Raw genomic sequence first — 22,770 nt, 5'->3', positions numbered from 1 at the left:
GCATTGCATCCTGAAATCTTATATAATGATACCATTTCTAAGGCATTTTGTAATACTGTCATCGTCTAGATGCCTGGTTCATTTTTCATACTGTTCAGAGGGAAAACTTGAAAACAATAACAGATCAGTAACTCTCAGGCTTGGTGTGAATACAGATCACGGGGGTGTTTGCTAAAAATGCAGAATTTCTTCTCTCACCACTCCCCCTAGTTTCTACCCACTAAATCAGAATTATGGAATAGGACCCAAGAGCCTGTCTTTTAAGTACCAGATTGCTTCTTAGCTTGAGAATTTGTATTTTTCACTAACTGTGAAGAAGGTCAGGCAGATCCTTCTTCTTGTCCTAAATTGGGCAAGAGATGAAGGTGATTAATAAGATTCTTGGGAAGTCTTGCGATGGTTGACTTGGCAGACTCACTAGGATTTATCATTTCAAACTTATAGATGACAGAAGCAGGGACTCTAGATCACGTGAGTTAACTGAGTAGTCTATTTCCAGTGCTACTATTTCACTATTACTCCCTAATCTGTGTGCATCTACAGTTCTCACAACTGTACCACTTACCCTTGTCCTGTCTTTCCCACTAGCCAGTCAATGTCTCTGGGATGATGACTAAGTCTTATTTATCCTTAGCTCCCTACCGCCTTGCAAAATGCCTGGAATATTTGAGGAGTTTAGTTAACAGATCAATGAGTGCATTTATTTATTCATTCCTTCCACAAATATCTATTGAGTTTCTACCATGAATTGGGCACTGTTCTAGGTGCTGTAAATACAGTGGTGAATAACACAATTAACTGAACAGACAAAATTCTCATCTCCAGGGCTGGTTCTCCGTAGTAAGATGCAGCCATTATATTGTCTTTCTGTCTCTCCAAGGATTTAGAGAATTAAGATGCTGCCTGTTTATGAAATGACTCAAGATCTTTTTAAGGAAAGAAAAAAGACAACACAGAGAATACTGCTCTACAGTCCTGAGAGAAAATATCCAATGTAATTTGATTGCATTTTTTTACTCTTTTCTTTTTAATAAGCTTGTCTAAGATGAGAATAATTTAAGACTATCTCTCTGACGCTGGTAAATGAACTGGGGTTATTGAAGTTGATGAAGCATTATGTCAACAATTCACTGATCATAAGCTATTTGAAATTTCAGTTCTGCTGGCGGAGTTTTCTCGGGGGGTACCACAAAAACCTACCTGACCTCTTGTTCTTCACTAGTCAGACCCAGCCCAAACGTATGATGGATGTCATGGCAGGAGTTGCTATCTTCGAGCAACCTAGGATGTGGTCAGGACAGGAACCGCACTTCAGTTCATGCTACTCAACCAATCGCTGTTCTTCCCTTATATCCCGATGAGCACTGAGAAAAAACTCAGACTTACCCAACTTTCTGAAACCTCTTCTCCAAGTTGTCCCAAACATACCTGATTTTCTGCACTTGGATACAACGCAGCTGCAATTACAAATGCAATAGAACAGATGTCACTCACAGAGTAAAGCCCATCAGGGGAGGTGAGGGTTGTTTAATCCAGGTCCCCACGTGGCTCTCACTTTCCTTGAGACAAGGCTGTAATTCCCAGATTTTCAGAACTTCCATTTAATAAATATTATTATTATTATTATTTTTAGCAAAGACATGCCATAACATTGCACTCTTAAAATCACTTACTTTTAATTCTGGCTTTAATACGGCTTGGTTTATGACAGAGTGGCAGTCAGCCACCACGGGTTCCTCTGGGTTCTTGCTTATAGGGAACTTCAGCATGGATAAGTAGAGGCAGATTACCTTCTTCCTTGTATATCTTTGAAATTCATCCTAGAGAAGACAGTCCAGCCCATGATATTCTCCAGTGTTATTCAATAAAGCCCTCAGTCAACCAAGTACCTACCAAGTGCTAGACCAGTGGTTCCCGAAGTTTGGGCTACAAGAAAGCAGCGTCAACATTCTCTCGGAACTTTCTGGAAATGCAGATTCTCAGCCTCACCCTAAACCTACTGAATCACACATTCTGGGGTGGGGCCAGCAGTCTGTGTTTTAAGGAGCCCGCCAGGTAATTCTGATTTGCACTAAAATTTGAGAACCCCTGTACTAGGGAATAAGGAGAAAGATACACTTTGCGAGAAAGTTTGAAACCAGAAGAGTTTCTGGCTATCTTAAAATGACATCTAGATGTTTAAAATATGTAATTTCCCTCAAAATACATATTTTTGGAAAATTTGAACAAACATTCCCGTGTTGTGTCTTTAAGAGCTATAACACTGACACCCCTGCTCGGGTAATGGCGAAGAGCGCTCACAATTAGCCTGTCAGGGTAGAAATTTCTCCAGGCTGACGTGGAGGAACTGTCCTTCGTTCCTGGGTCGAAGTAAGAGATGGGAAATAGATAGCAGAGATGGTTTTCCCCATGTTTTATTTGGAGACAGGGAAACTCTTTTTCTTTTTTTTTTTTTTTGGAGGGGAGGATAATTAGGTTTATTTAAATATTTATTTTAATATTTATTTTTTAATGGAGGTACTGGGGATTGAACCCAGGACTTGATGCATGCTAAGCACATCCTCTACCACTGAGCTATACCTTCCCCCCAGGAAACTCTCAAATAGAGGGAGATCCACTCTGGAATGCTGGCCAGTCACAAGGTGTGGCACAGATGTGACACAGAAGGGTACGCACCGTTGTCCTTAGCAAAACAGTGTCTGCTTCTTGCAAGGGGCACGGGATGCAGGAGGCCCACACCCTCCACTGGGGCTTCCAGTAGAACACCAGCAGAAGGGCTCCACACGTCAGCACAGAGGTTAGGAGGCAGAGGGCTCTGCGTAGATTTCTGGTCTGGTAACCAAACACCTCCTGGAGATTAAATAAAAGATCACTCTTTTTTCCCCCCACATAAACACATCGTTTTGTTCCAAGACACAAACTTTAGAGGCAGGGGTGTTAGCTGGTGGAGAAATCTGGTTTTGGCTGGTTGAATCAAATTGATTGCTTACAGCTGTCAGCTGATAGCATAAAAAAACAAGGAAGGACCTATTTTGCTACCCTGACATGTGGGACTAAAACGTCAGACAGCAGGAGCAAGGAGTGGGCAGACTTATCTGGTTCTAAATACTGGTAAGCATCACCTCAGATTTCTATAAAATACCTCATGTTTTGGACCAGATTTACCTTAGATATGAGGTTTTTAAAAAATTATTAATATGAATTTCCTGGAGGAAGATAAAATTATGACTGATATGATCCATACTTATATATCTTTTTTTAAATTGAAGTATAGTCAGTTTACAATGTTGTGTCCATTTCTGGTGTACAGCATAGTGTTTCAATCAGACATTAAATACATATATTCATTTTCATATTCTTTTTCATTATAGGTTACTACACGATACTGAATATAGTCCCCTGTGCTATACAAAAGAAATTTGTTGTTTACCTATTTTATATATAGTAGTTAGTATTTGCAAATCTACAGTTCTCAATTTATCCCTACCCACCCGTTGTACCCCCGGTAACCAGAAGTTTATTTTCTATGTCTGTGAGTCTGTTTCTGTTTTATAGATAAGCTTCATTTGCTTCTTTTTCTTCCTTTTTTTTTAGAGTCCACATATGAATGATATCAGAAGGTATTTTTGTTTCTCTTCCCGGCTTACTTCACTTAGAATGATGATCTCCAGGTCCATCCATGTTGCAGCAAATGGCATTGTTTTCTTTTTTATGGCTGAGTACATACTTACATATCTTCCTTTATTCAAATTCAGATTTGTTTTATAATATATGATTGAGAAGGACTGAAAGTGTAAGTGTACTATTTTCTAACACAGTAGGATGATATAAATTAAGAGATTATCTGTGGGCATGAAAGACTTTCAAAAGACAACTTATAGGTATTTACCCTGAGATTTACCTGCTGAAAATATTTCCAGTTCTAATAATAGATTAGTTAACATTTGTTATGAGTTAAGACTTGAGATGTGGATGTGGTTTTAGGGGAAGACAAATAGGCAATTTGCTTAATTAAATCTAATTTATAGTTTCCATCCTCTACAATGAAATAAATTCATAGTATTGCTTTTTAAATGTCAAAAATAGGAGTTTTAGTAGTATTTAGATGACCCAGAGGGCTCCTGAATATGAATGACATTGTTACTCTACCCTTTGAATCAGTAATTCCACACTCAAAAATATACCCTAAGGATAGAGGTTTTTACTGAGTTTCTATAACACTTTAAGTGATGGAATCTGCCTGAACTTTATGCCAGTTTAGATCATGTAATAATAAATCTCTTGGCTTAGTTCTATGGAAAATTTTTTTGATCTTCAATGTGATCATTTTCATTAGTATTTTCTAATAAAGAACTCTGTGGTAGATCAAGATTTTAATTAACAGTTGTTGAAAGTAATCCTTAAACGTATTGAAAAGTTCACAGGCTTAAGAAGCAAAGACATACGTTTGAGTCACCACTCTGCTAGTTATCAACTATGTGACCTTAGGCAAATCATTTCACGTCTAGAGAATCCCAATTTACTCTTCTACTGATTAGAAATATGTGCCTTCCAGGGTTACTTGTGCTCAAATGAGATGATGTCCCTTCAGTGCTCAGCAAAATAATTACAATGTTAAGAGTTCCTTCCCACTGTTCCTCAGCACTATCACCTGGGGAAAAAAATGATCATTAAGTTTAGTGATGCAGCCACTCTGTTTGGAGATTACTCATGATAAGATTTAAATGTAACTTAGAAACATGTTCAGTGTGATTTTAAGCATATTTTCAGTTGGATCTCCTTTCTCTCTTCATATCTTTCCTCTAGTTTTGTAAACCTGTTTTGGTTTTATTTGTGAATTACAGATTTATTAGACTTAAATAAAAAGTATATGCCAGTTCACATATTATGTCATTAATATGCATTATCTTCCTAAGTTATTTACAAAGGCTTATTGCCAAAGCCCAAGTGTATGCAAAATAGAAACAGAATGGTTTGGAATTTTAGTCTGGCTTGTAGCTGAAATGAGAATGTTTGTAAATGATTTCCCATTTTTCTGTTTACTTACACACAGCAATGACATTGGTAATCATAATTCTGGTTCCCCTTCTGTTCTTTTCCATACAACAATTTTTTTTTATTAAAAAAGGAACTCACAATGCTATCATGACTGCAAAGAAATTACTATAGCTACCTACTGCTAATAACCTTATAAATTGGAGTAATTCTTTGGGGAAAATAAGGGGACAAATTGTATTTAGAGTTATAAAGATATTTCTATCCCTTGAATCAGTAATTCCATACTCAAAAATATAACCTAAGGAAATAATACAGAAAGTGGAAAGTGATGTATATAAAGATATTCAGTGCAGCATTATCTGTAATAGTGAAGTTATTAGAAGAAATAAATAATAGCTAATGGTTCAATAAGATGTGAGTCAAAACAATGGGCTATTGTGCAGCCATTAAAAACAAAATGTATGAAGTCAATGTGGACGCTATGGGACATTATACTATATAGTGTAAAGTGAAGAAAAGAACAAAGAATAGACAGAATAGATGGAAAACAAATAACATTATAAACTTTCACTCAATATCAGTAATTATTTTAAATGTAAATAGCCCTAATTCTATGATTCAAAGCAAAGATTGTCAGACTCGATAATAAAAGAAGGTCCACTATATGCTCTATACAAGAGACACACCTTATATAAATACAAAGAAGCAGAGAGATTAAAAGGATAAAGAAGGGGGAAATACAGCATGCGAAGACTAATGAAAGAAAATCAGCATAGCTATATTAATATCAGACAAAACAGACTTTAAGGAAAGAAGTATTATGAGAAAAAGAAAGACATTTCATAAGCTAAAAGATCCACTCAACAGAGAGATGTAACAATCTTAAATTTTTGTGCACCTATAAACATGATTTCAAAATTTATAAAGAAAAATTGATAGAACTTAAATTCACTCTCATTAGAGATTTTAACACATAAGGAAGGAAATAATAAAGAAAACAAATGAATGAAATAGAAAGCAGACGTACCATAGAGAAACTCAATAATGCCAAATTTTTACTCTGAAAGGTTAATAAAATTGATAAGCTCAAATAAATCTGAATGTTTTTATGGTTATTAAAGAAAATTAATGTGTAACTAAAAGCCTTTCTACAAAAAAACAAAAACAAAAATAAAACAAAACTTCAAGCTCAAATGGCTTGTGAATCTTTTCAAATATTTAAGGTAGAAGTGATATCAATCTTTCACAAACTCTTTTAAAAATAGAGGAGGTGGGAATGCTCCCAATGAGCTTTACGAGGCCAGCACATTCAGATACCAAAGTCTGATAGGTATGTTACAGGAAAGGAAAATTATAGGCTAAGATCTGTCAGAAACATGGATGGAATAATCTTGAAATACACTATTTAACCAAATCAGTGATATATGAAAAAGGCAATGCATTATTACTAAATGGAGTTTATTCTAGGATTACAAAGATTTGAAAATCAATCAATGTAAATCATTGCATTTTGGTATGTTAACATTCAGGAGGCAAATCATAAGGTGATCTCAGTAGATACAGAGAAACTTTCATAAAACTGAACACCAATACATTTTTTTTTAAAAAAAGAAAGAAACCTTTCAGCAAACTAGTGATAGATAGGAACATCATTCAGCTAGCATCATGCTTAATGATGAAATATTGAACAACTCCCCTCTTGAGATCACAAGCAAAATAAGATTATCAACAATCACCACTAATATCCACTGTAGTACCAGAAGTCTTAACCAGTGTAATAAGGCAAGAACAAGAAATAAAGTTTAAAATAATTGGAAAATGAAAAGTAACAATACTATATTATATACTTGCAAGTTGATAAGTGAGTGGGTCTTAAATATTCTCACCACACATACAAAAAAAGTAATTACATGAGGTGTTGGAGGATTTAGCTAACACTATGGTGGTAATCATTTTACAATATTCAAGTATATCTAGTCAACATGTTGTATATCTTAAACTTACAAAATGTTATGTCAATTATATCTCAATAAAGTTGGGGGAAAAGAAGTAAAACTCTCTTTATGAGCAGACAATGTGATTATGTACATAAAGTCAAAAGAATGTACAAATTATTAGAATTAATAAGTGAATTTATCAAGGCTGCTGGATCAATATAGAAAATATATGGATTTCTACATATACAGTCAATATAGAAAAATGAGCTGTATTTGTATGTACTGGTAATGAACAATTAGAGAATAAAGTTAAATATTATTTGTAATAAGTACCATCAAAGGAAAAAAAATCAATTACCTTGTAATAGTTCTAACAAAATTGTGAAAGACCTCTAAGTTAAAAACTACATATTATTGCTGAGAGCAAAGATCTAAATAAATGGAGAAGTATATTCAGTTTGAGGATTAGTCATTAGCAATCCCATTTAACTAACTGGTGATAGAAGTCATTGAAGTACACTTAAGAACAGTGCACTTTTACTGAGACCACTGTATTTATATATGTGAATTGTTTTTATTAGACACTGTTCCAAGCAGGTGGAAGTTACCTTAATTACTTTAATAGGATTGCATTGAGAAAGAGATGATGGCAGCAAAATTTGAGAAAGGAATGAAAAAAGAAAGGGATTTCTATGAGAAAAAAAGAAGGGATTTATATGGGAAATAGGCAGTTTGGTGAAATGGGAAAACAGTAGCTGCCTCCTAGTGTGGATGATTGGGAAGTGCTGACATACACTGGAGCAGAGATGAAACCACATTCCTAATAACCAAGATAAATTTCTGTGAAAGATGCCGTTTGTGGCTGGGGACAGCTCAATCAAAATATCAACAGTTTTCTTCCTTATCTGTTAAAAAATAGGTAAGTAGATAGATAGTAGATGGATAAATGACAGACAGATAGAGAGATAGATGATGGATAGATATTAAAGAACTTGTAAATGTCAGAGTAACTTTCAGAAATGTGTAGCTCCAAGAGCAGAGATGAGTAGAAGCAATGTGTTTGCTTACTTGATAAACTGGCCTCATAAAACTTGATAAAATTCCTTTCTATCATTTCTTAGTTTTCCCAGAGTTTATGCAGCTAGATATGGGATTTGAGGTTTCAGCTAAAGGAATCAAATCTCTACTTTATCTGGCATCCTTTCAATCTACTCCCAATCTGCTTGCCAATGTTTATGTGATTTTGAATTTGTCACGTTTCCATTTTGAACAATTAACCTCAAGTATAGTTTAATTGTTCTAAATGATTATTCTTCTGATGCCGTAAAAGTCACTCAGATTTCTTCTAAATATTGATTCACTTCTGGTAAAATCCACTAAGAAATGCAGGGTAGTGGAGGGAGCCTGGAACAATATGTGTGCCCTAAGAGGAAGATGAATAGAATCCAGAGGTCTTGTAAAGATAATGGGTTCAGAATCTTGAACCCATTATATGTGACTCCTTGCAGTAAAGTAAGTTTTGCCACCTATTTAGGGTTTAGCTTCTGTAAGTCTCAGTTTCCATCTCTGTACTTAGGGGATATTAACAGCACACCTCGGGAAGAATAGTTGTGAATACTGAACAAGAAGTGTAAGGTGTTGAGCACAAAGGAAGCCCCCAGTCAGTGTTAGCGGGTGGTTTGGTAACAAATTCAGTCAGAGGAGGAAAGCGGTGATTATTTCAGTTTGGAGTTGCAATTTACTGAATCATGGTTGGCCAGGGAAACGGGCAGTGTTCCATGGGGTGAGGACCCCAGATCTGCCACCTATTAGTGGAGTTGAATAGCACAGAGGTTGTGTCCATCTTCACATGGACCTGAGTCTCAAAGCAGTGATATTCCCTCACTTTTTTGTTCCCCACTAGAATTCTGTATTCCAGATACCAGGAGCAGTAGCACATTCTTAATGGTCTTTTTCCTAGGCGCAGATTACAGAAGTAGCTTGGATTAGGAGTAATTGAAATATGTGTATCTTTTGACAGAGGTCATTGCCTAAGGTCACAATTTAGAAGCCTATCCAGGATTGTCTGCAGAGCCTCTGTTCTTTATACACCACCCCGTTGCCTCCTAGAAGCTCCCACTTCTGTTTCTTGCTCCATCACTTACAAGTTAATGTGATCTGGGTAAAGGATTTCATTCACTGAAATTTAGATTCCTCATGTGAAAAATGTGGCTGGTTGTAAAATGCAATGAAAGTAGTCTGATGTCACAGTTAAAAGCTGGGGATATGGCATGAGAAAACCAAGTTCAGATTGTGCCTTTACAACTTGACCAGATACATGACCTTGGGTGATCCACTTTACTTCTGATGACTCAATTTCCTCCTTCATAAATGGGAGTAATAACATTAACTATTTCTAGGATTGTGAAAAGCTGAAGAGTTAATGCATACAAAGCATTTAACACTGTTCCTGAAACATTCTGAACATTCCATCTCTGTTGAGAGTAAATACTAGCTTGGGTAATTTACAGATCAACAAAATTTCAGTAGATTAAAAGTGACTAGTTCCATTGTACTCACTGTGAAATGTTTTGACCACAGGCAATATTCAGAACTAAATGTTATTTGCCAAAATCATAAGTTGTGTTTCTAAAAGTGATTGATCCAGTGGCTTAAATGGAATTTTTGCTTTCCCATAGAGCACAAATTGTCAAAATTGAAGTCAAATGCAGGCCAAAAAGAAACTGCTCACTTTGTAATACATGAAACTAGGAGAAAGCCTTTTTTTTTTTTTATATTTATCTATTTATTTATATATTTACTTATTTATTTAAATTTTTTATTTTTATTTTATTGAGTTATAGTCAGTTTACAATGCTGTGTCAATTTCCGGTGTAGAGCACAATTTTTCAGTCATACGTGAATACACATGTATTCATTCCACATTCTTTTTCACTATGAGCTACCACAAGATCTTGTATATATTCCCTGTGCTATACAATATAAACTTGTTTATCTATATATATGTCAGTATCTATAAATTTCGGACTCCCAGTCTGTCCCTTCCCACCCCTCCTCCCCCCTGGCAACCACAAGTTAGTATTCTATGTCTATGAGTTTGTTTCTGTTTTATATTTAAGTTCATTTGTCTTCTTCTCCTTCTTCTCTTTCTTCTCCTCTGTGGGAGGCTGGGAGTCAGAGGGGGAAGATGCAGGCGAGGAGGCCGGTCGTATGCCTGGGGCAGGGGAGGAGAGAGGTCAGGAGGTAGACGGAGGGGAGAGGTGGGCCGGTCCCTGAGGGAGAAGGAGAGCAGGAACGTAAGAGGAGGAGGCGGCGAGGAGCTCATTCTCCTCTTCTCTTTCCTCTCTTCTTCTTCTTCTCTTCTTCTCTGTCTTCTTCTTCTTCTTCTTCTTCTTCTTCTTCTTCTTCCTTCTTCTTCCTCTCTTCTTCTTCTTCTTCTTCTTCTTCTTCGTCTTCTTCTTTCCTAGATTCCACATCTGAGTGATATAATAGGGTATTTTTCTTTCTCCTTCTGGCTTACTTCACTCAGAATAACGTTCCCCAGGGACATCCATGTTGCTGCAAATGGCGTTATGTTGTCATTTTTATGGCTGAATAGTATTCCATTGTGTAAATATACTACAGCTTCTTTATCCAGTCATCTGTCAGTGGACATTTAGGCTGTTTCCATGACTTGGCTGTTGTAAATAGTGCTGCTGTGAACATTGGGGTGCTGGTGTCTTTTTGGATTAGGGTTCCTTCTGGATATATGCCCAGGAGTGGGCTTATTGGGTCATATGGTAAGTCTATTCCTAGTCTTTTGAGGAAGGGAGAAAGGCTTTAAGATAAACACCAAATTGATTACAAAATTAACTAGATGTAGCAACTACACACACCAGTGCACACACACACGAGCCAGTACAATCATCCTTCACTTCTATAGGAGGTAAACAGTGTGATAGAGCATCCTCCTTCTGTTGCTTATAATGTGACCTTTTGTATGTTACTTAACCGAGCCTCAATTTCCTCAGCTGTAAATGGGTATCTGAGTGACTAACTCATAGGGATTAAATGAAAATATACATGAAGTACTAGCACTTAAAGGACCCTTTTAAAATCATTTTTTTTCTTTTCTTTAGAGGTAGTTCTGACAGCTGCCATCAGAGACAGAACTAAGAATGGCCATATTCCTCAGGAAAGGAGAAATACAGGGTGCAGCTTCACCTAAACATGGTTTTTCTTCTCCAAATTGCTTTTGGCGGGATCCTCTTAGTCTTATGGAACCATCCCTTGGGGTCTCCTTGTCTTTTTCCAGAATTTTTATCATGTCTGGAGCACTAGCATTTATGAACCACAGGTCTTGTGACCAGGTATTTTTGAGTCTTTGTAAATACTCTCATTCTTATGTTCACTATACGTGTGTTTCTCCATCTGAAATATTTGTTGCATACCCACTACTTTGCATACCGTGTAAAGTGCTGATTCAAATGTTTTGGAACAGGGCTTGTGGGTTGCAGTTCATAACGCTTTCACTTATTCAAACGAGATTCTTACAGCACAAAGTTAACAAACTTCTTTACTCAACCAGGACACAACCTAAATAACTCTCAGGACTGCAGTTCTCTTCTGTGGGTGGCAACACCAGTTTTTTGCTGTGACCTGTCAGGCTCTTCTTCTAGTGAGAATGTTCCAACAGACTTAGAGTAAGTTAGCTTTTTCTGTGTAGGCCTCAGACTTTTAGTCCATTGAATCATGGCCAAGGAGATAATATCTCTATGTTCTTTTATGAAGCTAGAATTCATCATGTTTTATCTTCTTTTTTTTTTTTAACAACAATTCCTGCACCGAGTTTCTATTCATTATTCACAATCTCCGCTTTGTTGTCTTTATCTGGACATGCCAAATTGTGTTCTTTTATGTGTTAAATGGGAGGACATTCTTAAAGCTCAGCTCTCTTATCTTGAACTCTGCCATGTTTCAAGGTTCTTTTCTTTAATGCTAGGATAATATTGTCTCTAGGTAATGAATCATGTTATTGGTTATTGTCCCTCAGTTGTCTATTGCTAGTTTGGTTTGGCCACATGCAGTGATTTGTGTTAGTTATCACTAGCTGCCAAGCACTGTTAATTATAGTTCCCCATATTTTGCCCCACATTCATGTCATGCAGTGCCTTTTGAGTAAGGATAAAATGTCTTGAGTCCTTTCACTTTTGTCTACATTTGACAATAAGAATGATCCTTTCCGGACGTTTACTTAGCTGCCATTTAATCCTCACAACAAGCCTATGAAATAGACATGATTACTTTTTGAAATAAGTATTATTATTAATAATTTTTATGTTATCATTATTTGTAGATCAAAGAAAGTGAATCTTGAAGAAGTTCAAAATAATTATGGAAATAGTTTAACCTATTAAATGTTCCTCTAATGCTTTCTTTCTGGAGTAAGAAAGGCCATTCACTCTTTGTTATTAACCTATAGTCAATTTACTCTGTTGTGTTAGTTTCTGGTATACAGCATAGTGGTTCACATATACACATATTCTTTTTCATATTTTTTATTATAGATTATTACAAGACACTTTATATAGTTCCCTGTGCTATGCAGTAGGATTTTGTTGGCCATCCACTCTTTAGAAGTGTGAATCAGAGCCCAGTACCAAAGAGATGAACATCTTGTTACTCTCACCTGTACGCATGCCCATAAAGTCAGCTAGCATCACTACAGCAAAAGTGCTACCACGTGGTCTTCCTGGAAGTAAAAGTGCAACCAAGGACCTTTGTTTGATGAGGCTAATGGCAAGAGAGCATTAAGTGTACATCTAAAGGTAATGAGAGGCGTGGGCTGATTAGCAGGACCATTTCTGGAACCAAAATTTGCCCTACATCAAAGGCATGGGACAACATGGCATGTTCTGTTAAAAGTTATCTGTAGAATAAGAGCATTGCTAAACAGCAGGGGTGTCTCAGGAATAATTTGGTTCAAATTTCTCTCTTGGGAAAAATAGCTGTATACCATCCTTCACAGATGAGCATCTATTGTCTGCTTAAGATAGGCTGCTTACTACCTGCCAGGGCTGCACCTTTGCTTGCTGGACAGCTGTGATGGTGTATTCGTTTTCTATTGCTGCATAATAGGTGGCTTGAAATAACCCAGATTTACTGTCTCACAGTTCCCGTGGGTTAGGTCTGGTTAGCTGGGTCCTCCGCTCAATGCCTTGCAAGAAAAAAATGAGGTGTTGTTTGGGCTGTGCTCCTTCTGGAGATCAAAGATCTCTTTCAAGATCACGTTGTTGTTGGCAGGATTCAGTTGCTTGTAATTTTAAAACAGAAGTCCCCATTATCTTGCTGGGTGTCAGCCAGAAGCTACTCTCAGTTCTCAGGTCTTAGAGAACACTTAGAGCTCCTTGCCACACTGAAACATCTGTCTTCAAAGATGCAATAGAAAACCTCCCTGGCATCAAATCCCTCTCATGCTTTGAATCTCTATGACTTCAGGAAGGGCCCAGTTTCTTTCCTGGGCTCACCTGATTAGGTCAGGACCATCCAGATACTCTCCCTTTTTTTTTTTTAAATTGAAGTATAGTTGATTTACAATACTGTGTTAGTTTCAGATGTACAGAAAAGTGATTCAGTTATTTTTTTCAGATTATATTTTATTATACGTTATTGCAAGATCTTGAATATAATTCCCTGTGCTATACAGTAAATCCTTGTTGCTTATCTATTTTATGTATAGTAGTTAGATCTGTTAATCCTATACTCTTAATTTGTCCCTCCCTCCTTCTCCCCCTTTGGTAACTGTAAGTTTGTTTTCTGTCTGTGAGTCTGTTTCTGTTTTGTATACAGATTCATTTGTATTATTTTTTTGGATTCCACATATAAGTGATATCATATAATATTTGTCTTTCTCAGTCTGGCTTATTTCATTTAGTATAATATTCTCTAGGTCCAATCATGTTGCTGCAAATGACAATGTTTCATTCTTTTCCACGGCTGAGTAATATATATATTATATGTATTATTAATATTATTATAGTAATATATTACTATAATATATAATATATTACTATTATTATATATTCATATATTATATATATACACACACCGCATCTTCTTAAGCCGGTCATCTGTTGATGGGCACTTGGGTTGTAAATATTGCTGCTATGAACATTGGGGTGCATATATATTTTTGAATTAGAGTTTTCATCTTTTAGGGATATATACCCAGGAAAAGGATTGCTGGATCATATGGTAGCTCTACTTTTTGTTTTTTAAGGAACCTCTATACTGTTTTCCACAGCAGCTGCACCAATTTACATCCACACCAACAGAATAGGAGGGTTCCCTTTCCTCCACACCCTCTCCAGCATCTATTATTTGTAAATCCCTTTTTGCCATGCAACATAACCCAATTACAGGAATTATAAAGCTCATTATATTTCTGAGTGCTGCCCACACTCGACCGGAGGGGACTGTACAAAGGCAAAGCTCATCGGAGAGGGGTTATGTTACGATTCTACCACCACAGATGTTTGGAAGGGCTTTCATAAGGAAAATAAATCAGGCTGAGCTCTGCCAACTTCTACTCTGCTCTCCACATCAGCCTCTCAACTACTGGAATGTAACTACCATAACTGATCTTTGGGGGACTATTCCCAATGTCTTTTAAATGATTCTTATATAGTTTAAACAGTTTTTATATAAATTATAGTTTAAACAGTTCTTATATAAATTATAACTTATTTCTTCTCTTCTGCAGAACAGACTTTAACAAGATATCTAAGGACTAATTTTTTATGGTTATATCATATATATGGCAACTAAAATCCAGTTACAAAATAAAGCACTTTTTCATGCATAGCTACTAAGACCAAGTCTTTGAAAACCTCATTTTGTCTTTTGATAATAACTTAAAAACTCAATACTGAGGCCTGTTACACTCCATTTTGCCAATTTCTCCTCTACAATCCAGCCTAGAAAACTTTTTGAATCTGGATCCTGTCACTTATATTGTTCTCTCTCCCTCATGGTGAGGTATCAGTTGAGGATTAGATAAACTTGCCTTCATCCAAGCCGTTAATTTAAATAGTGACTAAACACAGGAAAGAGACAATAAGGCTCACTTTTAAATTTTCAGTTTTAGTCCCTTGAGTTTTGGTTTGTTTTGTTTGTCCTTTCATGGAAAATGAGGAGTACATGACAGTGTTTAAAAGAATTCAGATGTTCAAAATTCCTGATTTTTCTTACCAGCTCTTCAGACCCTGCTTTTGGAATGGTAGACCTCAAAAAGTTACCCCTCCCCAGGTTTCCTCAGAGACAATGGCAATAGCGTCAACATCAATCTCACTGCACATCGATATTAATATTCATTTTTAAAGGGCACAACTCCTGACTCCATGTAAATTGACCCTTTACGTTTTCATAGCACTTTCCCCATTTCTTATGTGACCCTCGTGAACTTTGTGAGTCAGAGGGGCCAGTGATGTCATTCTCAGGCAACTAGCCAGGTCCAAAAATTTGTCCATAGCCACACGGTCAGCAGGGCAGCCTTGACTAGGATCTGCTGTCTGAAGTCCAGAGCTCCTGCACTGTTTCCCAGGAAAAAGTTACCACGAAGGGAAGTGCCCTCCCATCGGACCCGTGTCCTGCACACCCAGCAGCCACCGTGCCTTCTGGGGCTGCTCCCACTTGTAATTTTACACTAGCTTGGTGGGTATCTGTGCAGAGGCGGTGCACGGACGGAATGATTGGACTTGGCAACTGATGTGAACAAAGCAGCTCTCCTGTCTCAGGGGCAGAATCAAGACCATCTCCAGAAAGTAAATGCAAGTGTGTCCAGAGAGGATCCTGAAACAGAGGCCATGGTGCACATAGTTTGCCTGGCAGAGGTGAGATATAATGACTTTTTTTCTCCTAGAGGAGTAATAATAAGGCTAAAATGATACCAAACATTCATTGAGAACATCCCAGCCTTTCCTATGGTGGTTCCATGGAGCAGTAGTCACGAAGGAATCTGCACGCACACATGCGCACACACACACACACGAGGAAGGCTTCCATGGATACACGTGAAACAGAGCACACTGCAATGCCCCTGTTAGAGAGTGCAAGGTAGACCAAAGGCTCTGACAGGCCCTGCTGTTATCCGCCTACCTGTTTCATCTAGTATTTCTCAAACCGAATTGCTGAGGAGAAAAGTGAGACTTTAATGTAATAAAACGCATTAACAATGTTGTATTACAGAAGATATTTTTGGAAAGGCTGTCTTTCCTCATTGAATCCTCACCCGGATTCTGAATGGTAAGTATCACTATCCCCACTTTACAAAGGACTCAGCGACGTGAAATATGTCACCCGACAGGACCAGAATTCAAACCCAGGTCTGCCAGAGAACAGCTCCCATTCCCATTAGGCACTGCACTGTACAGCCCAAAGGCTCCAGGCTCACTGAGGGTCTGGTGTTGTGAAGGATGCTCTGGGCTGTTTGTGAAACTGTGGGTTCTCAAGAGAATATAAGAAAAGCTGACCATGAATGGAGCGGCTGGTGAAACACTGGAGTAGAAAAAAAGGAAATTCTTTGAGGAAAAAGACAAGTGGAGGAAAAAGAGACGACTGGAGCCAGGTAGGAGTGAGGAGGGTGGGGAGTGGAGGAGGATGTGGGGGAGGACAGTGAGGGCCAGTACAGTGAGGGTATCGATCACGTGGGCTGCTGAGAGGGTGATGTGAAATATTGCTTGTCAAGCACCCAGCATCGAGCGGGCACAGGAAATATTAGCTGCTCCCCTCCTGGAGGAGTAGGGACCAGAATACAGGAGACATGACAGCAAGGTTCAACTCTGGAGGCTCCTGCCAGGCCTTAAATCTTGCCTGATATCTGCGGTTGGCTCAGCAAAATAACCCAAGACTGCAGTGGATAATCTCACAGGCCCTCTCCATCCATGGAGGTCATTTGTCCTCAAATCCTCTCACACAATCACTGTGCTAGTTCACATGAAGTGATGACCGTAAATAGAAGTCAGATTGGGCCATGGGGAACCTTCTGGAAAAGAAGAGCAAGTGGAGAGAGGTCGTAATGTCACAGACCGACAGCCCCCAAAGCCTGGGACTAGACCAGACCCCAGTGGAGTTTGGCCTACTGATTATCTTAAAAAAAAATTCCAAAATTTGTAAGAAGGCTATTTCACATAAGCATACAGATTTCCAGCTTCCCTTTCAAACTGGAAGATCTGTCAGCAGTGAGCCTGTGACTTACAGGATGGCAGTTGCCCAGAGGTAGGGGCAGCTTCCTCTCAGCCCGTCTATCTAGGTCACCCCTGTGCCCCAAGGCCTACCTACCTCATCCAATTTCCTGATCCGGCCAGAGTAAGATTTGCATCTGCGATCTCTGCCCAGGCTCCCGAGTAAGATTTACTGGGAAGGAGAGAGAGGTCTAAAGCCACTCCCCGTCCCCCGCATGCCCATGCCACGACGGTGAGGCAAGCCTCGTGGGAGTCCTCACAGAGCTTCTTGGTGGATCGCTCTAGAATTACTTGGTCATCAACAAAAATGAAGAAAACTGTGGCACCTGACCTGTTATTTAATCCTTTGATACCCACGCCCCCTCTGTAATGGAGAGGATGGAAACACCAAGCTCTAAGCTTTACAAACACAGCACTTGCATGGAGAAAAAATAAAAAGCAGCCAGGGTTTTCCGCACGCTCATCCGCACGTTTGAAAAAAACCATCAGAACTGGCACAGAGGCGTTGGGTGGAGAACACAGGTGAGTGGGTCTTAACTCTTTGCCTCCCTTCAGTCCGAGGATTTCAGAGCACCATATCACTGTCAAGGTCAGTGGGGTTCGGTAAGGCAAGTCCCCCAAAAGCCCCTTTTGGAATTTAAATTTCCCAGAAGCCACATTAAAGAAGTAAAAGGCAGCAGATGAAATTAACTTTCCTAATGTTTTATTTAACCCAACGTATCCCAAACATTGTCATTTCAATAAAAAGTATTAATGAGAGATTTTACACATTTTTAAACTAAGTCTTCAAACTCCTGTGTGTATTTTGCACTATAGCACATTTCAACTGGGATCAACTCCTTTTCTAAAACCACATGAAGCCAGTGGCTGCCTTATTGGACAGACAGGTCTAAGTGAAATCACTTATTTTCCATCGGTTAGCAAATGCGGGCAGGTGGGGAGAGAGTGGGTCTGGATTTCCCGCAGATCTCGCTGGGAACTGGGAACATCAGGCAGGAAACTGACTCCCTCCTGATGTAGGAACCACGTCCTCTGGGTTCCTTTGTGCCCTCCGGTGCCCCCCTCTCTCTTTGTCTCCCTTTCTCATTGCCCAACTGGAGACACCCCTGCAGTGTAAACTGCGCTGGGTGTGGAGGGGGAAAGGGTGCAATGGCTTCCCAGCCCCTCCCTGGCAGGCTGAGAACCTTGGGCAAGTTACTTAACCTCCCAAGTCTCAGGTTTCTTTTCTATGGACTAGTATTAATTCCTTCCTGGAGTCCTAAGAATCAAATAATAAATGTAAACTCTTTGGCACCAAATAGACATTGTAGGAGTTTTCAAGCTTTTAATGATTATTTTTTCAAGATTTACATGTTTGGTGGAAGGGGCAGTAGGAAAAGAATCGGAGAAGTGAGAACTTTTCTTTGTTTGTTTTTACTAAGTCCTAAATCCCAGGCCATGCTCTATTCCTTCTCTAGGACTTGTTGCTTATAATCTCTCCATGTTTTTATAAGGCATGATTTCAGCCCAAAGCACTTTGACTCTAAGTTATGCAGATACACTAAGAACCTTTTTTTAATTTAAAAAAAAAAGAGCTTCAGTTTTTGCCTGAACTTGTGGAATTGCATGGAGTGCCAGATGATAAGGGGGCACACCTCAGTGAGTACCCTGTAGACGTGTACCCCGACTACTCTGCAAAATGTTTGAGGAGGGAGCATCACGGGTCCAATAATTCAGGAGACAAGAACACCATCATCTAGAAGACACAACTTTCTCACCCCTGTAGCTTCCCCCAGCAGAAAATTGTGCCTTGTGCTTTTCAAGGAGCTGTAGCAGACCTAAACCTCTCCAGGTCCTAAAGCCAGTCCCATCCCAAGGAACCCCTGCCCACAGCCGCTGGCACTGTGAGGAGACTATAATGAAAAGAAAGGAAGACTCACCAGTTCATTCTCTTCTCCTGGGTTGAGCACAGCCCGATGGTCCTTCCAGCTTTTCTCCTCCATCTAAACCGGTCCTGTTGGCTAATTCCTTGGGGAAATGTCAAAACCACCAGGGATCAGGTGAACTCGGAACAATCACTACTTGTCATTGCTGTCCCCAGGTGCTTTTAAAAATCTCTTAGCACACGCCTTACCTATTAGTCTAACAAAGGAGAGAGAGGAAATACTTTCCTTAGTCGCGGGATTGGTCTGTTAATCTAACCTCTTTTTTTTTTTTTTTAATTCTTAGTATTTATGTGCTGAGCTAGATGTGAGTACCTGCAGACTTAAGTTGTTGAACTAGGAAGATAAATAATTTCATGTGCTGTCCATAAATGTCTCAGCCAAAGAATGGGAATGGACACTTTGCCAAACATCTGAGACAAAAAGGCCAACCAGTGAGAGATGAGTAAAAACCACACAGACTTTGGAAAAGTAATGGGCATATTGGGGGGTGACAAGGAAAATTGAAGGAAGGGTGTTTGGTTCGTGACAGGGAATGGAGGGATCATTTTAGAATCAAGAAAATCTGAATTCTAATCCCTGATCTACTGATGACCCTGGACAAATCACTTAAAATCTGAATTTCAGGTTTCTAACATGCCACATGTCAACAATAAGGAGAGAGTTGATATAAGGCTCTAAGGTGATGTTTGAAAAAAGCCCAACTCTAGCACCTGCTTTGACTTAGCAGCATGACTTCAGATGACAGCACCAAGGATGAGTCACCACGTGTCTTAGAGGGGGCATGTGACCCCGTTCTCAGCAGTGCAATATGAGGGAGAGACAGCCTGGGGCAGAAGTCTCCTGGGAAAGAATGTCTTACTGACAAAGAGAGAGAACTCTTTTGTTTCCTTCACTTTCTTCTTCCCTTGAAAAAATGATATGTGAGGATGCAATGCTTGGAGCATGACAACCATCTTTAGATCATGAGAAAGATGAAAATCACCATGTTGATGAAGGTGGAGAAAAGAATAAAAAGGCTCAGATCCTCATGATTCCCTGAAGCCACAGAACTAAGCTAGGGACTACCTAGCTCTAGAGGCCTCGTTAAACATACAATTAAATGTTCTTCATAAAGCCACTGTTGTTTGTGGTTTCTGTTGCAGCCCAAAGATACAAAATACAACACTCATTGCAACTCTGTTCAACTTTACTCTGCAATTATGTGTTGAACAACAGATATTCCGGACATTGTGCTGGGCCCTTGGGACTCAGTGGTGAAAAGGAGAGTCACTACCCTGAGAGAGTATACAGGTGCCTGGGAGAGAAGGCCAAGTGAGCAGCCTCTTCAGTAGGAAGGACATCGAACTCAGACTTGATGGGATAAGAACAGCTTCCCGAAGGAAGGACATCTATGCTGACATCTCAAAGACAAGCACAAGTTAACCAGGCGGGAGGAACAGGGGATAGTGGCAGATGGTGGACACATTCTAGGCCAGAGAATAGGAGAAGAGAATGTATGAAAAGGTTCGAGAGAGGTGAGAAAACATAGCTTATTTGGGATATCCAGGGATATCGCAGTAAGACTTAAGGATCGAGGGAGTGAAGTGGGGGATTGTGTTAAGCACTGAGCATGGAATGTAAGCAGCGGTGTGCTTGCTCATAAACGGAGTCAAACTGGCTGCTCCATCTTTGGGTGGTATATATATGTATATGTATTTATTGTTTTTGTATGGGAGGAAAAAAACAAGACAAAACTTCGTCTTCCAGACAAGACCCAAGACTTTAGCTCCTTTCAACTGATGAATAAACATTCTTTCTGTTCCACATCAAGTCTTCTAATAATCACAACTGCTCACAAATGAGCCTTGGAGGTAATGAGCTTCCTGGCCCCCGGAGTATTCATGCTGACGTTCAGCCTATTCACCACACAGAATGAAATCATCAGATTAAAATTTGTGTTAGATAATCCGGAAGCTCTCTAAGTATCGAGCACTTGCTTCTGCCATCAGAGGACAGGTTCTGCAGGGGAAATAATCACATCTGCTTTAAACCCTACCTCCTGGAGGATCTGCAATGGATATAAAAGCTTAAAAGATCTACTGTCTGATTGCTGTAAGCAAGAGAGTCGATCACAGCTCAGTGGCTCAGCCAGCCCCTAGAAAGCCCACGGGTTGAAGAGCCACCTACTGTGTTGATGTGTGTTGATGTGTGTGGTGGGGTGGGGCAATTGTGGGAACAGCCGGGATGCAGACTCAGTACTGGTGGGCGGGGCTTCCTAGAGCAGCTTAGCCTTGGAGCTCAGAAAGTCGTGACCAGTGATTTTTTATTTGTGAAATGAAATGAGAACGACTAATAAACATAGATATTAAAATGATCTTTTATTGGATTTTGCATGTACAATTGTACCAGTAAAAATAATTTTTAAAAATAAAATAAACTTTAATTAAAAAAATAAAAAAACAAATATTACTGTACATGAAGAAAGAAGAAATGAAATAATACTTTGAAATATTATTAATGTATTTTTACGAAAGAAGAAAAATGCATACATTGTAATTAACAGTAACATTGTGGTAACTAAGACATGAATTTTAATAAAATCAAAACACCTACAAAGGGTAAAATTTGGGCACTTATCAAATTGTTCAACGTGATGTAAAGTTTTATTTTCTTGACCCACTCTTTAGTTTTAAAACAAACAACTTAAAATTTGAAAAGAAAAATAAATTTCAATTTTAAAGACATTATTCAAATTCAGTAAAATATTTCAAGTATGAACTAAGATTTGCACTCACCATACACAAATGTTTAAATTTGCAATGTGCACTCTGTTTTACTCTTTTTGAAGAAAAGCCTAGGAAGACAGCACTAGATACCTAAGTTAAAGCCAGGGGATGGAAATCTGAGCTCTCTAGCTGAGAAATTAGATTTTATATGGTTGGCAAAAAGTGCCCCTTGGAGTAGTAATAGTAGCTTGCCAACATCTTTGGCTCTTCTGAATTCAATTCTACCGACACGTGTGAAAAGCCGCCATATGTAAAGCACTGCTCCAGGCCCTGAGATGAGGATCTAACAATGAATGAGGCTGGAACCCTGCCCTTGAGCTCAGTCTACTGCTGCCATGCTCTGGAATAGAAATCTTCTGCATCCTCTACCTTCCTGCAGCTGCTCTTAGGACCTCTACCACAGAAGGGCTTCACAAGCTCATCTGTCATGGACAGGCTCAAATTCAGCTCGTCACCAATGTGTAAATCGTTCATTGCTTAGTTGGAGCCTTTGAGGTACCTTCCTCCTACAGAAACTAGGTGTTCAGAATTTGTTGGTGGAAGTTAGGACATTTGAAAGTGATTGATTTTTGGAGTATCTGAGCTTGTAACAGAAAACTAAGCAGCCCAGGGACTTCTGATTAGAGTATGTGAAGTGAATCCAAGGGGAGAGAAATATTCCACCCGGCTCACTTAACTGCTGTGTCCTGGTCGATAAGGAGACGGCTCCTCCTCTTCTGCTGATGGCTTTTCTCTGGGGCGCTCCTGTCTGCTCCTGTTCTAGGCGTGGCTGTGCATCTGCCCTCCTTAGGGGTAGAGACACAAGTTAGGCAGCCGAGCTTCCTTGGCCCTCACGGGAGTCAAGTACCAGAGCTTGGATCAAGCCCTAGGCTCTACTTGATCTTTATTGTAGAAGTTACCTTATGCAGTGCAGACACTGTGATTT

The 22,770-nt window shown here is 39.1% G+C and overlaps 1 protein-coding gene across 1 annotated transcript in view; it reads right to left on the bottom strand.

Moving 5' to 3' along the window:
* The window catches only part of ATP13A5 (ATPase 13A5), a 99,592-nt gene extending 80,297 nt beyond the window's left edge, over positions 1 to 19,295 (bottom strand). Inside the window, exons 1-5 of the mRNA XM_032482036.1 lie at positions 19,075 to 19,295; positions 2,677 to 2,850; positions 1,674 to 1,820; positions 1,387 to 1,457; positions 1,201 to 1,281 (exon numbers count right to left, since the gene is read on the bottom strand). Of these exons, the coding sequence (XP_032337927.1) occupies positions 1,201 to 1,281; positions 1,387 to 1,457; positions 1,674 to 1,820; positions 2,677 to 2,850; positions 19,075 to 19,137 (536 nt within the window). The 5' untranslated portion in view covers positions 19,138 to 19,295. The remainder of the gene's footprint in view (positions 1 to 1,200; positions 1,282 to 1,386; positions 1,458 to 1,673; positions 1,821 to 2,676; positions 2,851 to 19,074) is intronic.
* Positions 19,296 to 22,770: the final 3,475 nt, after the last annotated feature.

The sequence above is a fragment of the Camelus ferus genome, chromosome 1, assembly GCF_009834535.1.
Source record: "Camelus ferus isolate YT-003-E chromosome 1, BCGSAC_Cfer_1.0, whole genome shotgun sequence".
Lineage (NCBI taxonomy): Eukaryota > Metazoa > Chordata > Mammalia > Artiodactyla > Camelidae > Camelus > Camelus ferus.
The sequence above is the reverse complement of the archived record's forward strand: the minus strand, read 5'-3'. Positions and strand labels throughout refer to the sequence as shown.